A 15,932-nucleotide genomic window follows, 5' to 3' on the forward strand; every position below is an offset into this window, starting at 1 on the left:
TCTCTCATCAAAGGACGTTTTAGCCTTTCATATTAAAGCTTTACACGTATAACGTTTGGTCGACGTCGATTTATGCCATTCTCCTTAAAGTACATTACTATAAATGCGTTCTTGGTGAATGTTATATAAAACATATATTATATTAACATATATTATGTTAATATCAAATGAATGCTCTTCAACAGTAAACTTCACTCGTTTTGTGAAATCATTAGGAGGTTCACAAAAAACATTCGATACAGTCTCGTACGTGCGATTCAAAACTTAGTGTGTTTTTTATTTAGGTTTACCTTAACGTTCGTTGAACACGGTCGCTCAAAGAACTACGTTAATTTAAGCATGATATGTTAGCCTGCAGCTATTTCGTCATTTCGACATGTGTCCGACATAAGAGCCTATGCATGAACAATGCATGAACAATTCCTTATCCGACTACGTATGGACAGTGCTCTGTGAAAAGAGGGTTTATTGCATGTGCGTAAAGTGTCGTCCCAGATTAGCCTGTGCAGTCCGCTTTAATGATATTTTAATGGTGAAAGAAAGTATCTTCTTAGCAACAATCCAGTTAAGGCGGAAAGTGTCGTCCCTGATTAGCCTGTGCGGACTGTGCACAGGCTAATCTAGGACGTCACTTTACGCACATGCATTAAACCCCTTTTTCACAGAGCACGGCCCATATATATTCTTGGCGCTGTATTATTTTTTTTTGTTCAGTTTGGGTGTCTAATTTGGCAAAAGAGTCGCAAAGCCAAAATTGCCACTTAAACGAAGGGCTTACCTAGTTTAACATCGGTTTGGCACTAAAAACTGGCATCTACGGTAGTTGCAAACCGTTTCTTTAAATTGCTTTTGCTGTCAAGGTTTTAACATCACATTACCCAATTTTGAATTCATCACGGATTAAAATGTTTTGTGAAAAAATTTAAAAGAGTTGGCAGTCTGTTCACGTGTTGACTACGGACAGCGCATGACGGACGAATGCCGATCCCTTAACCTCGTCATTATCAGCTAAAATCCAATGCGAATAATTAAATACAATTTTGGCTTGAATTTATTTTGGGGTTTAAAGATTACAGAACACATTTACATACAGCAAATATTGTACATGATCTAAAACCAGACGAATGACATTGGTAACTTATTATGTTCAATTATTATTCCACAACTGCATTCACCATTTCGGTTTTCTGTCATTGACTTTTCAAACACATCATCGCAGGATCAAAGGAGTGTCAATCAGCGCCCTCCACCGGAAGTTGCTGGCGGCTCCGCTGCCGCCGATTTTCGACGATCTGCCGACAGCGGGGCTCGAACACGATATGCGGGCCACTCTGACAGATGTAAGGGCGCCTCCTGTCGCCGCCCAGCTGCGTGCATTTACCGCCTTGAATCTGAATCTGAGACATGCAAAAAATATATGGTAGTGTCATGGCAAGCGGGGAAAATTCTAAAATATATTAACAACACAAAACACTCATTAATATGTCGATTGATGTAAAAATTGCTGCATTAACCAAAATATAGTTTATGATTGATGTTATGTTGCAATCATCTCGCTGCATGCATACAACATTCACAACACCCTATTAAACTATTGTTAATGGCAACACGTATGTCAGCGTATGAAAAAAAACAGGCTGATATAATAGTGTGTCCTATTAGAACAAAACGCATGTGAGACACAAGATTTGCCATGTAAGCACTAGGTAACAGAGGCTTAGATAATCATATCATATGTATTTATTTATTTATCCAAAGTTATGGACACTTTTAATGATACTTACGGTTTGTAATTCTATATGACAGTCGACGTCCTGTGGTGCCGGAATGGTAGGAACTGTAAACAGGAAATGCTGCCCCTGACTACCTTGGTCCCGTTGGTTTCCTGCTGACTCCCGCGCCGGGTCTGCGTCTGACTGAATGCCGTTATGTGAGATGTTTCCGGTCAGCTGAGTTGTCGATTCTACTTCCTGGTTGGGGCCGGAAGCTGGGTGATTCTCTTCGATCGCCGATCGGTAGGGGCCGTCTATTTCCGGTGGTAAGCGCTTCGTAAATTATAATAATATATAAAACGCTAGAAATATCGTCTTGTCAAAAGATAAATAATTTTCTTAGCTATTAAAACAACAACTGAATTTTTCACTTTTTTCTATATGTTCATCAAGTAAAAATAAGTTCAATAGTAAAATTGTGTTATACAAGTAAAACAGTTGATGCCTTGGTTTACGTCCAATACAAAATATGGTTCTTGTTATCAATATTATGTGTGTACTGTTTTACCAGACCAACAGCACACGGTAGAAATAGGACAATCATTAATATAGGCTGTAACGTTGTTTAGTACGTGGAACAAATTACATCATGCAGCGTTTTTATTTGAATGACAATCATATTATCAATGCGCTATATATTAATATTGCAATACCGGTAAATACGCTGTGATTAATCGCATATCATAAGCATTTAAACAAAATGCTAACGTTCAACATGAGTTTATTTTGAAAATGTCTTATTGAATATAGTGTTTTGTTGTGGTAATAAAGTTTTTTACCCAATTTTACTATCGTTCTAACAAAATATATATTTTATGTGCCAATACTTACTTTAAGCATGCATTCATATACTGTATCGATATAAGATAAAAAGCAAACACCACTTCGAACAAACTGGCATTACAGCGACCAGTCATGCAGCTGGAAACTAGGTTTCATAATTCCATTGACATTCAGTTCTTTAATTCCTGTAATGCCACTGTAATGCCTCGGTGGGATTTTCTGTTTTCTTAACTCTTTCAGTGCTGGAACCGAAATTTGAAGGCCTTTGCAAACAGTTTGGATCCAGATGAGACGCCACAGAACGTGGCGTCTCATCAGGATCCAAACTGTTTGCTATTCTGATAGTATTCTTTGAAAAAAATCGAAGAAAATGGTTATTATAGAAATTCAGCAGACAACATTTTAGCAGACGACACATTTCCCAGCATGCAAAGGGTTAAATGAGCCGCGTTCTGGGAAAATTGTGCTTAATTCGTTTGCGTAAGGTGTCGTCACATATTAGCCTGTGCAGTCCGCAGTGGCTAATCAGGGATCTGCATTTAAGGATTTTCTCGCCTGAACGAGAACTCTTCTAAAGGAGAATCAAGTTCTTAACGGAAAGTGCTGTCCGTGAATAGTACAGGCCAATCTGGGACGTCACTTTTCGCACACCCTTTTAGCCCAATTTTACCAGAAAGGTTCTGAAATAGTCTCTTACATACATTCCGTGGCATCAGCCTGGCTGGATTCCTCCGTCTACCATCGACACCATCGGCGTTGCCCAGCGACGCCACCGCGATGAGATAGACCAACTCGGGTGTGAACAACAGCATTTTTACGCGCGTACAATAACTTACGTTAGTCTGGTTTTGAAATAAAAGCTTTTTGTCCCAATCTCGAAATATACGCTAGCGACTCTTTTTGTTATGCACCTATTACAAAACTGCGGAGGCAATTATTTTACAATATAATGACGACAAATTTGTCCACGGGTAGATGCAGGTACTTAACTGGCAAAAGCAAGTCGTTCACATGGAAATGTAAGTCGTACGCCAGTAAATGTAAATTGTTCACGAGAAAATATATTTGACCAGCAAATGTTTTGTTTCGCCTCTAGTCAGAGGTCTTTCACCAGAACACGTAAGACGAAACCTTCATGTCACTAACCAGGTATTAAAGGGGCTTTTTCACAGATTTTGTTATGTTTTGAAGTTTGTCATTAAATGCTTTATATTGATTAATGTAAACATTAAAATTTAAAGCTCCAGTAAAAAAATCAAAATTAAAATTTAAAAAATAAAAAATAAGTAGCCCACAGCAGGCCTCGAACCAATGACCCCCGGAATCATGAAGTAAAAACGCATTAGCAAACTGAGCTATCCTGCCAAGCATACATAAGAGGCGTATTGTATACGTTTTATAAGCAATCTTCGTAGTTTCACAAATTTAAACGACAACAACAGAACTCTCAAAGTTATTCAATCGTTTCGCGTTGCAACGCTTTATATTTTTTAGGTTTTTAAATCGTCAAAAGTAGCGTCTCATGGCTATATAAGACCATGGCAAATGTTCAGTAATACTGTTTCCTCACAAATATCATAACTAAACCGAAAATTTGCGAATCTGAAACAACTTTTTTCAATTTTGTCAATGTATCAAACCGTAAAAAGATCCCTTTAAAGTGGCCTTTTCACAGATTTTGGCATATTTTGAAGTTTGTCATTAAATGCTTTATATTGATAAATGTAAACATTGTATCTTAAAAGCTCCAGTAAAAAATCAAGAATAAAATTTTAACAAAGGAAAAAAAGTAGCCGGTATCAGGGCTCGAACCAATGACCCCCGGAGTCCTGGAGTTAATCTGAAGTAAAAACGCATTAGCCCTCTTGGCTATTCCGCCGTGATTACACAATGTAATAATTTTATACGTTATATAAGCAATCTTCGTAGTTTCGTAAATTTAAACGACAACAACAGAACTCTCCAAATTATTCAATCGTTTAGCGCTGCAACGCTTTATATTTTTTAGGTTTTCAAATCGTCAAAAGATACATATAATGGCTATATTGGACTATGGTAAATGTTCAGTAATACTGTTACCTCACAAATATCATAACTAAAAAAAAAATTGCGAATCTGAAACAACTTTTTTCAATTTTGTCAATTTACCAAACCGTGAAAAGATCCCTTTAATCGGGAAATGTATGTCGTTTATAGCTAAAACGAATGTAAGTAGATCACTTTTGTGATCAGTTCACAAGTACACAAGTAAAAACACTCATGGCACGTATCCATATAATAATTCTCAGTTCGTAAGTTTTTGCTGATGTCACAGGCAAATGTTAATATTCCGGAACAATTCGCATTATATTTTTAAGGTATTTTCACTTAAAGTTGAAATTTCAAGGATACAAATATTATTTTCAATTTTCACAATATATATCCGTCTTATATCACACGCACCTTACATCAAAGCAACTTTCTTTATTTAAACAAAAAAAGGTTCCTCATGTGCAAATCGTTTCAGTAAAATATCTACGCATTTTTCTTGTGGCAAATTATTATGCAAACGTATGTTTAGTGGCTTTATTGAATTGCAATATCAGGAAAACCAGCCTGGATGATCTTATCTCTCGCATGCGCTTGCATGTCTTGTGTCGGGAACGCTTAAAATAAAAGGCAACTGCAAACGCTTATAATCATTATAAAATCGTTCAGTAATGGTGTCTGTTTTTGTCGGCATTTAAAACAAATTCTTAGGGAAAGGCATTATGATATATGTATGTTCGTGATTTTTATCTTCATTTTCCTAGAAAGTTGCAAAATACTTCTCGTTCAAACCGCATAGTGTGCTTCCGTGATGTTTCGTTTTTGCAGTTGATGGTTGCAATTGATATGCTCGAAACGGATGCAACGTAGATGACACCTGCCAATATAACTTAATTGTAATTGATCACGAGCTTAATGATAATGACTGGTAATTTGACCATAGTTGTGTTACGTGGCTGTTGCATACTGGTTGAGAAGGGATACGTCAATTCAGTCATAAATAAATTATGACCCGCTGTTATTTTAACTCTTTCCAATGAAGATGTCTATTTTAGATTTGTGTCAATGCTTGAGCTACATAAACATGTATTATTTGTGTAGTTTTTTCTCGTTAATTTGTTTATTATAGGAACTATATCGATTTTGCTTCCACAAAACGCTGCATCAATATACCTTGACTTCATACATACTTGTACTTTTCTGACAAATCGACCAGTCTTTTTGTTTAAGCTCCACTTGGAGGTATGCTTTTTAGTACAGTGTTTTCTCTTTTTTAATATTGTATCCTGAAACGCGTTATCTCATCGAAATTTTAACCCATGTATGCCTATTGGACTCTCCCATCCTTCTAAATTGGATCAATTTATTTCCAAAATTATGAATTTATAGTAAACTTATTTCTATATTTAGAATATTTCTTACAGAAATTCATTTAAGCAAACAGCGTAGACCAAGATGAGACGACGCATCATGCGGCGTCTCATCTGGATCTACGCTGTTTGCCAAGGCCTTTGTTCTAGACGTTAGACATAAATGGGTTAACGTATTAACTTTAACTCATTGATCCTTTTAAATTTAACTTCCGCTCTCTAAACATTAAATACAGATATTCGGCGACAGAAAGCGTCCCTACGAACAAATTTTCTCTGTAATGTTGTTTTGAATTTTTTTTACAAAACGAAATGTTTTGTTGCTTTTATTTTATTCACTAAGTGCAGATGCATTGATATTTTTGTAAAAAATCGAAACGAGGGCATGACCTATTCTTTATTATTAGATGCCATAAAAGGGTACAGGAATACGTAACTTTGTGAGGTTCACAATTAAACTTTAATGGAAAAAAAACACAACGGTAACTGGTGCAGTATTTTGAATAACTTTTTAAAACAATTTTTCTTGACAATTTCAACTAGTGCATAAAAGACAGTATTTAAAGCTGTTTATGAAAATGTGAAATACGTCCGAATTACTTTATTTTATAAGCCTACGTTGTTGGCCATAAATTCGATCTATACTGCATTCATGTATACAGTTATGCTGAACGCAACTTAAAATGTTGGCACTGATTTTAAACGTATTCAAGGATTTATTATTTAATCTTAAGATATATATACAAATTGCAAGAAAAACTTTATGTTATGAACTCATGATATTTGTAAAGGTATTTCAATAACTGAAAATATTTGCAAAAATAAAGTTCTAAACGGTGCGTTTACATTTTTTCCAATCCGTGTGTTAACCCCTGAAAACCCCATTGATCTTGCAACCTGATTAAGCCACGCGGACTTATGTATCATGTAAATGAATACTGAATTAATTTGAGAATACCCACAATATATGTCCTTGTTTGAATTACTTCGTATGTTGCAGACTATACGTCGTTGCTTGCGTAGATGTTTCTTTGTGTACATTTAGTTAAGAGATTAGTGTTATCTCAAATAAACTCGTATGTATAGATTGCTTGGTTTGCTTTTTAACTTTGGGAATGGATAATTCAGTTGAGTTTTCCGGAAATGAGAGCGGCTACAGAGGCTATAATTAATCCAAGTTACCGAATCAAACTGGCTACAATGAATCCCAGTTACCGAAAGTTACCGAATTTAACTGGTTACAATGAATCCCAGTTTCCGAATTAAACTGGCAACAGTGAATCCCAGTAGCCGATTTGAACTGGTGAAACATGGAAGTTCTGTGATTTACTCATTTTGCTAACAACTACATATTTTGTTATTTTCAATTAAGTATTTTTTGAGTACAAATGTCATTCTGCGATTTTGAAATATGTTTATGTTCTTAAAGAACTCTTATGTATAAACGCGTGACGTGTAATACTTAGAACAACACTATTTATAGTCCCATATGTTTGCTATTTAAAGCAGTTTGCCATTGAGGGATATTCAAATAATTTGTTCCTTCTAGCTGCAGATTTTTAATGCAAGTTGCACAACGATAAACAATATAATCAAAATTATTTTATGAAATTAGAACGTTGTCTGTGCCCTGTTCAGTTCAACGCCTCACTTTGAGATTTGACCCACGCAATGTTACGACCTCATAGAAAAGGCTGAAAAGAAATCCCACAAATAATGTCGTATTTTATACGCTCATGCCGGAAATATCAGAAATAACTGAGCGCGGAATAACATTAAATGGAAAATACAGTGTGTACAAATAAACTGGATAAAAAATAACAGGCTTTATGTGAAATGCTCAGAATAACCAATTTTTTAGTCCTAAATTTGTCTCTAGATATGCGTTTGTAAAGCGTAGTACATCAAAATGACTTTAGAATTTTAAATTTCGTTTTTCTAGTACTCCACACATAGCACACTGAAAAGGTGACCCTATCATAGCCATTTTTATTTTCAAAATTAACCCATTTATGCCTAGCGCCTAGAAAAAAGGCCTTGGCAAACAGCGTAGACCCAGATGAGACGCCGCATCATGCGGCGTCTCATCTGGGTCTGCGCTGTTTGCTTAAAGGAATATCTGTAAGAAATATTCTTAATGTAGAAATACATATACTAGACATTCCTAATTTTGGAAATTAATTGATCCAATTTAGAAGGGTGGGAAAGTCCACTAAGCATACATGGGTTAAAATCAGCATCATATTGTGTGTTCACACCATGTGAGTAGGTGGAGTTATTCCCTGATGATAAAAGTGTCCTGTGATGAGAATATAGTAAGAATATTCTAACCGATGTCAAGAAAAATATCACACACATAGCATGTCAATGTATGATTTACAATCATTCCATGCATCATTCCATTGTTTGAGCAAAATACTTCCTTTATCGTGCAGACACTTTACTTTGTCGTATATTTCTATTATTAGCGAGCAATCGTGTTTAGTTCGTGAAAATTGGATCCGACTTACTTGAAAAATTATAATTTAAACAAGAACTATATTTATGGAGATATATGGCGTTGATTGTGGTTTGTGTTGGTAAAAGATAAAGAGTTATAGCAATGAGATCAATGATAGCGAATGTCGTTTTCTACGCAGTTCTTAGCTGCATCACATGCAAATTGATTACGGGGTGTTACGCCAGATTTCGTGGCTTATTTCTTATTATTAGATATTTATGATCATATATCTATAGATACAGAACAGGAAAAAAAGAATTGAAGTGAAATGAAAACATTTAAGTCAACTGGCCACAAGAAAATTATCCGTACTTATTTGCATTATTTATACGAACAGACCGGGTTTAGTGGTTGTTCAATATGGTGGAATAATTATTGTTAAATTTATCAAAGATAGTATTTATGTTTTGTTGAAAACAAATTAAGAATCTATAATGGACATACCATAATTATATCCTCTGCTGGAACGACGGCTCAATTAAAACTTTACACTTACATGTTTAACGTTAAATTTAGAAAACAATTACAATAGTTTAGTCAAAACGAATATCAGGATAGGGGAAACCAATACTTTTATGACCTAAATTAAATTAGTACACATATTGCAATATTGCAGTAATTACTCAATGTTAGAACGTGAGCCTGTAAGTACTGTAAACGACTTGGCGCTGACAATCTTCTAAATACAAACTGGCACACACAAACTGTATTGATGTCGAGAGTTGAGTGTAAAACTGTTCTATCCTTCAAGCCCGTTCATTAGAGAAAAACTAAATCATTATGAACACGCAGTTAACTTCGTTGCAAAACGCACTGCAGTGTACTTCACAACATAAATCAAAGCGCTGAAGGCACTGAAGATCTTCGCTATTGCATAATTTAACACGCAATTCATTTTTCAAAATCAATCGCAAGTTTGAAATGAACACACGCCATTCAACTTTAAAAAGTGTGTGTCATAGCGCACGGGTCGAGTTTTGTGCGCACTTTTTATCATCCTTATTATTTCATTGAAATAACTAAGACAAAATAAAAACAGAATGCTTTTTTGAAAGTTCTGAAAGCAAAGAAAGTATGATGAAAATGGTAATGAGAACTTAATATAAAGAAGGTTTGCAGTCACCATCATATTAAAGGAATATTTTTTCTAATATCAAATGACTATCTCACCAAGAATATAAATTCATAATGAAAGTTCCGTGTACAAAACTTTTGATTTTTGACACCATATACAAATTCAAAATATACAATAATCTTCGTATCTTGTATATGGAGGAATAAAAGTATATAAACATTGCTGTTTATGCTTTACTTGTTACCCGAGCAGTTCACACGGTGTCAACAACGCTAACATAAACATAGGTATAGAGCACTAATGCGCTTTTAGGCGAAGCTGTTTCAGTTTTCATCTTAGTGACTTTTACATAACGCCAACAGACACGCATGAATATTTTCGAATATTTAATAAGCTGATTCGAGATACAACCTCTGAATTTTTGCTACATCACTGCGTATGTGCTCAATTCAAAGGATGTAGCACTGTTCAGTGTAAGAAATTCCGGACTACTCTCTGTATGCTCAAACGACACAAATTGTGACCCTGTTACAATTACGCGTTACAATCCATCTCGCAGAATTTCAATTTCGCCTCCAAGATGAGAAAACAATCATTAGCGAAATAGTATAGTGTCACGATAAGAGAAAATCGTTAAATATCATACCACAATGTTTGCCGTACTTGGTCAGCACGTCTGGAAATCATTCCTTAATGTGTTGATAGGCTGCCATTATTAACAAGTTTGCTATTTTGAATTCTATTTGGAACAAAAAGCATTGTTTTTAAATGTGGGATTTTCAATTCGCAATGAGATTTGTAATGACCCTCGTCATGCGAAAATGGGTCTTATTCCATATGCGCCCATCATATAAATAACCCACTCAGCTATCCCTCCTTCTGGTAAGGAGAAACATAACATATTGAGTGATTTTAAAGCGAACAGCGTCGCCTATGGCCTGACTGCGCAAGAGCACATGTTGGGTTTAACAAACGCTTGCCGAAACGCATAAGACCCATTTTCGCATGACGGCGCTATTGACGTGTGATTTAAATGTGACGAAAGAAAACTGCGTTTAAATCAAATATAAACATACGATATATTTCGATAATGAAGAAAGATACTCATAACAAGGCATATGAGGACACATATGAAGTGCTCTCCCGTAGTATATTTGTTATTTACTCACACTGTGTGGTTTGACAATGCTAACACACATTTCATGCGGTGAATATGCAGCTTACAAGTGAAAAACACAACACAATAGTTTAACTTTTGTTTTATTGTATTCAATTATTTAGAAAAGTAAATTGCTAACTTTATTTCAAAGTCGGCGTATACGCCGACTACATTTTTAAAAGACATGTATTGTTATAAATATATTTAATATAATATATTTGGTTGTTTTCGGTTTTAGCGATTATAAAGCATTTTCGAGGTTGCCTATAGTATGCCTGAGTAATTGATGAACTCATATCCAACTGTCAATGTATTGAGAACTGTGAATATAAACAAGCTAAACCTTCTACTAAGCTTCTACTATTGCGTTGCTAGCACCCGTAAATACAAAAGATCGCCGCTATGTGTTGAGAACCAAGAACGCTTTCCAGAAATACCCGATGTAGTAGCATGAACGAGGTTATGAAACAGGTCATTCGTATTATTTGAACTTATGTTCAACGTTTTATAAATTGAGAATATAAATAAGCGTCAACTTTTTCCCAAATCTCTCAATTTACGACCTGTACTACATCATTGAGTTGTATGTGAGAGCGTAACCTATTGCGTTGTTATCGCCCGTAAACTTTCCTTTGTTTATCGACAGGCGCATCTATTAATAGCCTCATATCATGAATGCCAAAACACCCGCGAAAAAGAACCACGTGACCAAATAGGACGCTAAACGCAAATACCATGCGACTACGACTTTAATTATGTAAGAACGCTCCGCAATTCCTCTGAAGCCGGGGCCTTGTGATTGCTTTTACGTAAAGAATTGACCTCTAACTGAAGTAAGCAAAGGAAACGCAGCACCTAATTGACCCATTCCATACTAGTGCGTAATTCTCACCCGGACTCCCCTTTGTTTATCGCCAGCCTCAGATTTATGAATGAGATGAGCGAAAATACTACGTCACGCAGACGCAGCAGAAAGTGGACTATTTTAATCATTCATAAACAATCTCCTCCGCGACACGTGCAATACGATCATTGTTTTTTTTATTCTTTTTTATAAAACACCATTCGAAACTATTGCATTTAACACGATATTAATATAATGTTTCCATTTGTGAATAAACATAATTGTAGAACTCAAACCTCTTGCATAAATTATACAACTCTTTCTTCGCGCGTAGTAAGCGGGAATTGGGCTAATCATACCTAGGCCGTACCGGCCTGAATTTTACATCAAGCATGTTAGACGGTCGCTAAAGCGACCATCTAAAAACCAATTGAATTACCTATTAATGTAAATGTGATATTTGTTTGTAGATTGCACTTTTACGATTTCGAAAAGTGTCTGGCCTACGGGTGGGGTATTTTTATTCAAATTACATTGGACGTTACAAAGTTCAGCAAAGGTAAAACGCTAGGTTAAACAGCTACGCCATTTTTTTTATCCAAATGACGTGTATTTACTTTGATTCTTATTTGCAATAAATTGTCACAATCTCCAGGCAGAGTTGTCGTTCCATGCTTTTACATACCATCTATGCCATCACAAGAAAACCCTACAAGATTTGATAGGATGTTTTGTTATTTTGTATAAGATTTCTATTTTGAAAAGTTGTATAATTTTCATGTGTTTTTTTAATAGTGTAGTTTAGGTTCATAATAAAAAATGAATTACCTAAATTAAAAAAATATAATAAATAAAAACGGTATCATTATTATACCACGTGGCTTGACGATCATCACGGGTTGCTTATGAAGGCAGGGATTTGATCCAGCTGTGCTGGTTCCAGTCATATCTCTGCGCGGAGGTTGATATTGTCAATGGATATATTGAGGTCTCTGTGGAAAGGGAGATAAATATGCTCGAGTTAGATTCAATATATTTTAAGAGTAACACCTCTTGACAGTTTGGGCGGTATAAATTGTATTTTCTTGACGACGTACGTTGCAGCGTTGTTATGAGCATATATATGTGTCTGTTTTTCGTTCCGCAGCTATATATTATGTAATTTTCTTCTCTTTATTCCCCATTTGGATAACTTAAAATAGATGCATGTGTATGGTATATAACAAGTATTTCGCAACAGCATTTATTCTTAAACATATGAAAATATACTCAAACTCGACTGAAAACTTTTCACACACAATACTGCAAAACAATTAAGGTCGAACCACAAACAAACATGTATATGACCAAACTAAAAAGTTTCTTCAAATGTTCATGTATTCATCATGGCTGAAAACTCACTATCCTTTTAAATATACCCATCTGCTTACAAGAGATGCTTAGAAAAAAGAAATGTGACTCGTACTGTTCAAATCTCTTAACTGTGATTTAGATTAAAACAATAATGCAAATCTTACAAAAACTATCTAAAATTCGGGCGTTATTGTTATAATTAATGTGTTCGGATACATCAGCTCTGCGATAAACAAACACACGGTTTGCCCTTGAAAGATTCCTGTACATTTCTTCGGCTATATCTACCGTTATAAAAAAAGAAATGTTATTTCTTAATGTGTTATCTTCGTGAAATAAAGTTATGATTATTATTATATGACCTCTTTTGAATGGAGTCCGTAATAATGATCCGTATTGTCGGGTTCATAAAAATTAATCATGGCAAGGCTAATGCCCTTTATGCATTTCGCAACCAGTCCTAGACGGTGTTCAATCGCGTGTAGAAGTCGACGCTGTTTTGTTGTTGTTCAGAGTTTATTTACAGGTCCATTCGAGCCCCTTCACGGAGTTATTAGGGATGGCCCTGCCCCTGTGACCTTTCAGGGGAAAAAGATTGAATTAGAGCCAAAGTAGGTCAAATTTACCCCGGCTTCCCGGGTATTCGCCAAAGAAATAATTTTAGATCCAAATAGACCAGTGCACGGTGGCCAATGAGACCTTAATGTGCACTGGTAGATAGACAATCTCAAAAGACAAATTCATGTCTGAACGCAGCACCGCTGCAGCACACAGCTCCGCCTTTATGGCCCACTTGTTGTCATCAGCCGTCGTCTTCATCCTCGAGACGGGTCCCCAGCGCGTTGAGCGCACTAGGTCCCGCCGCCCCGGGGTCCCTCTTTAAAGCCACCCCCTCGAAGATCCAGGCATGCTTCAATACCTCCCCAGGAAAGAAGCCTGTTCTGGTCCGCCCCGTATTTCCCCCACACTGGTGGTCTCGCTGTCCCACTATCCCCGTCCCTGTACAGACGGGACCTCTGGCAGGTCCGGGTCAGCGAGCTCTCGACGATAAACAGCGGATGACAAGTCAGCTGCATCTTGGAGAAGACAGCATTCCCAGCAGTGTGGAAGACGTCCGGCTCGAGGGTGACGGACTCAGCTGGATTAGCAGAGCCACCGCAGAAGTTCCCCTCAGGTGAGAAAATCTTCTGCGGACGACTCTCGCCTCGTTCGCGACGCGCACGCTCCAGCTGCTGACCGAGAAGTCGCCGCTTTCGTTGAATTTTCTATAGATATACGGCCTCGGAGTCCTCGGATCTCCGCTTCGCTACCCGGCAAATAGAAGACGGCGCTGTTCAATTCTAACCTTTGAACAATGACCAATAGTGGGTCTACACCGTATCATCAAATTGGGTCAGTCGTGGCCATGTTAGATGACCTCCCTGTGAGCGGATCGAACACTCTCTTTCCTTAAGGTTCATGGGGGGGGGGATAAAATTCATTAAAACTTCGCTTTGGTTTTTCTTCATTCAATGCGGTACAATACGATACCATGGTAAACTATATATCATTTTAAAGCTTAAGACGGATAGAATAATATCAACACATTTTTGACATTCAATATTTGTGTGCTTTATTCATATTTTGGTTTAAAACCAATACATTTTTACACTAATTTACAAAATCTCAATCTAAAGTTAGGAAGGATATGCACTACCTTAAGTCGAATAAATACAAAGCTATATACATATACAAGGTCAAGTTAGCAACATTTCACAGAAAATTATTGTCATAAAACAACAAATGAGTTTTTATTAAACTGCCTTTTTTGGATAAATTTCCTAAACAAAGTTCTAAAAATAACTAAAACGTAACTACTTTTTAAAAATCCAGGTATGGTGGATAATAAGAGTCACAATTCTATTTCAAAGGCTTAACAATTTTGTTATTTACCTCTCAACCAAATTGCAAATTTTAAACCATCTTAAATTGAAATAGATTGCAGACGACATATAAAATTGTAAAGGAATATAAAGAAATCGGCCAACCGATTGATTTTATATTTCGATTCCTTCTACTCATTTTGAAAGCGTGGCCATCGCTGTGCTCCGTGGAAAAACGTGCAAAACAAATCGGTCAAACCACGTGCAGTGGTGAGAAAACCGGGTATGTGTATACACATACCTGAGAAAACACATACTTATTTTGACAGCTGGGTGGCAACTAGTAAAACAACTATTAACGTTAATCAGCAAGAGATCGCACTAAATAACAGAAATGACCACGTAGAGATATCATCACTTACCCTATTTCAAATATTTTCCAGCTGAAAATTGTCCCCCACACGTCTTTTTTAGTTTATGTGTATTGTTTTTCTGGAGCCGAAGTGCATCTCACAGAATATCCATCCAACTTCCGTTGTTTTCACTTTCGTTATTAAAAACTCCGTTTAAAAGAATTATTTCAACTTTTAGATTGATAAAGTGATCTATTATTAAATTTTATCAATAGAATAGTATACCGTTATGAATTGAACGGAGTTACGTATCGATCTTTCTGTCAGTCTGTAAGCGTACTATTTTATGCGCAATTATAAAATACATGTGATTCGACAACAATTGTAAACATTGGTGAAATGCTTCTTATATATTTATTCTTTTGAGTGTTTATGAGGTCTGATCGTGCAGTTTGCAAACATCAACGGAAAGATTACAATCCAATGCATTTGTCAACCGTTTGGAATGTCAATTAGGCGATGAGTGAGTTTTTAGCATGTTTCTTTCTATTTTATTAATTTAAAATTGGCTGCCCCCATGGTGATGAAATGACATGTGTTCGAGTTTCGATATTTCTAGATATGTAAACTTTTTTTACTATTTAAGCGTAACTTGCCCTCGTCAATGTCGATATTATTCACTAGTTATATAATTTTCCGCCGAAAAACGTGGAAAAAACATGATTCAGATTTTTTTTAATAATGCATATTTTAGTGTTAAAATCGCTTTGTATTTTGATTGATTTTGTGGATGGTATGATACGTTGATGTACAAAATTGGTAGCAGTTTGAAG

At 36.1% G+C, this 15,932-nt stretch overlaps 1 protein-coding gene across 6 annotated transcripts; it reads right to left on the reverse strand.

Moving 5' to 3' along the window:
- Positions 1-1,033: 1,033 nt before the first annotated feature.
- LOC127867997 (uncharacterized) lies at positions 1,034-5,131 on the reverse strand. Of its 6 annotated transcripts, none has more exons than XM_052409544.1 (4): positions 4,635-5,131; positions 3,253-3,686; positions 1,785-2,045; positions 1,034-1,397 (listed from the first exon to the last, which is right to left on the reverse strand). In XM_052409544.1, the coding sequence occupies exons 2-4, from the start codon at positions 3,256-3,258 to the stop codon at positions 1,233-1,235; spliced, it is 432 nt and encodes a 143-aa protein (XP_052265504.1). In that variant the 5' UTR covers positions 3,259-3,686; positions 4,635-5,131; the 3' UTR covers positions 1,034-1,232. The 6 variants fall into 6 exon arrangements, with proteins under 6 accessions (XP_052265504.1, XP_052265502.1, XP_052265500.1 ...); XM_052409542.1 differs by having other exon boundaries at positions 3,257-3,696; positions 4,709-5,129; XM_052409540.1 differs by having other exon boundaries at positions 3,257-3,696; positions 4,704-5,129.
- Positions 5,132-15,932: the final 10,801 nt, after the last annotated feature.

The sequence above is a fragment of the Dreissena polymorpha genome, chromosome 2 (assembly GCF_020536995.1).
Source record: "Dreissena polymorpha isolate Duluth1 chromosome 2, UMN_Dpol_1.0, whole genome shotgun sequence".
NCBI classification, from domain to species: domain Eukaryota; kingdom Metazoa; phylum Mollusca; class Bivalvia; order Myida; family Dreissenidae; genus Dreissena; species Dreissena polymorpha.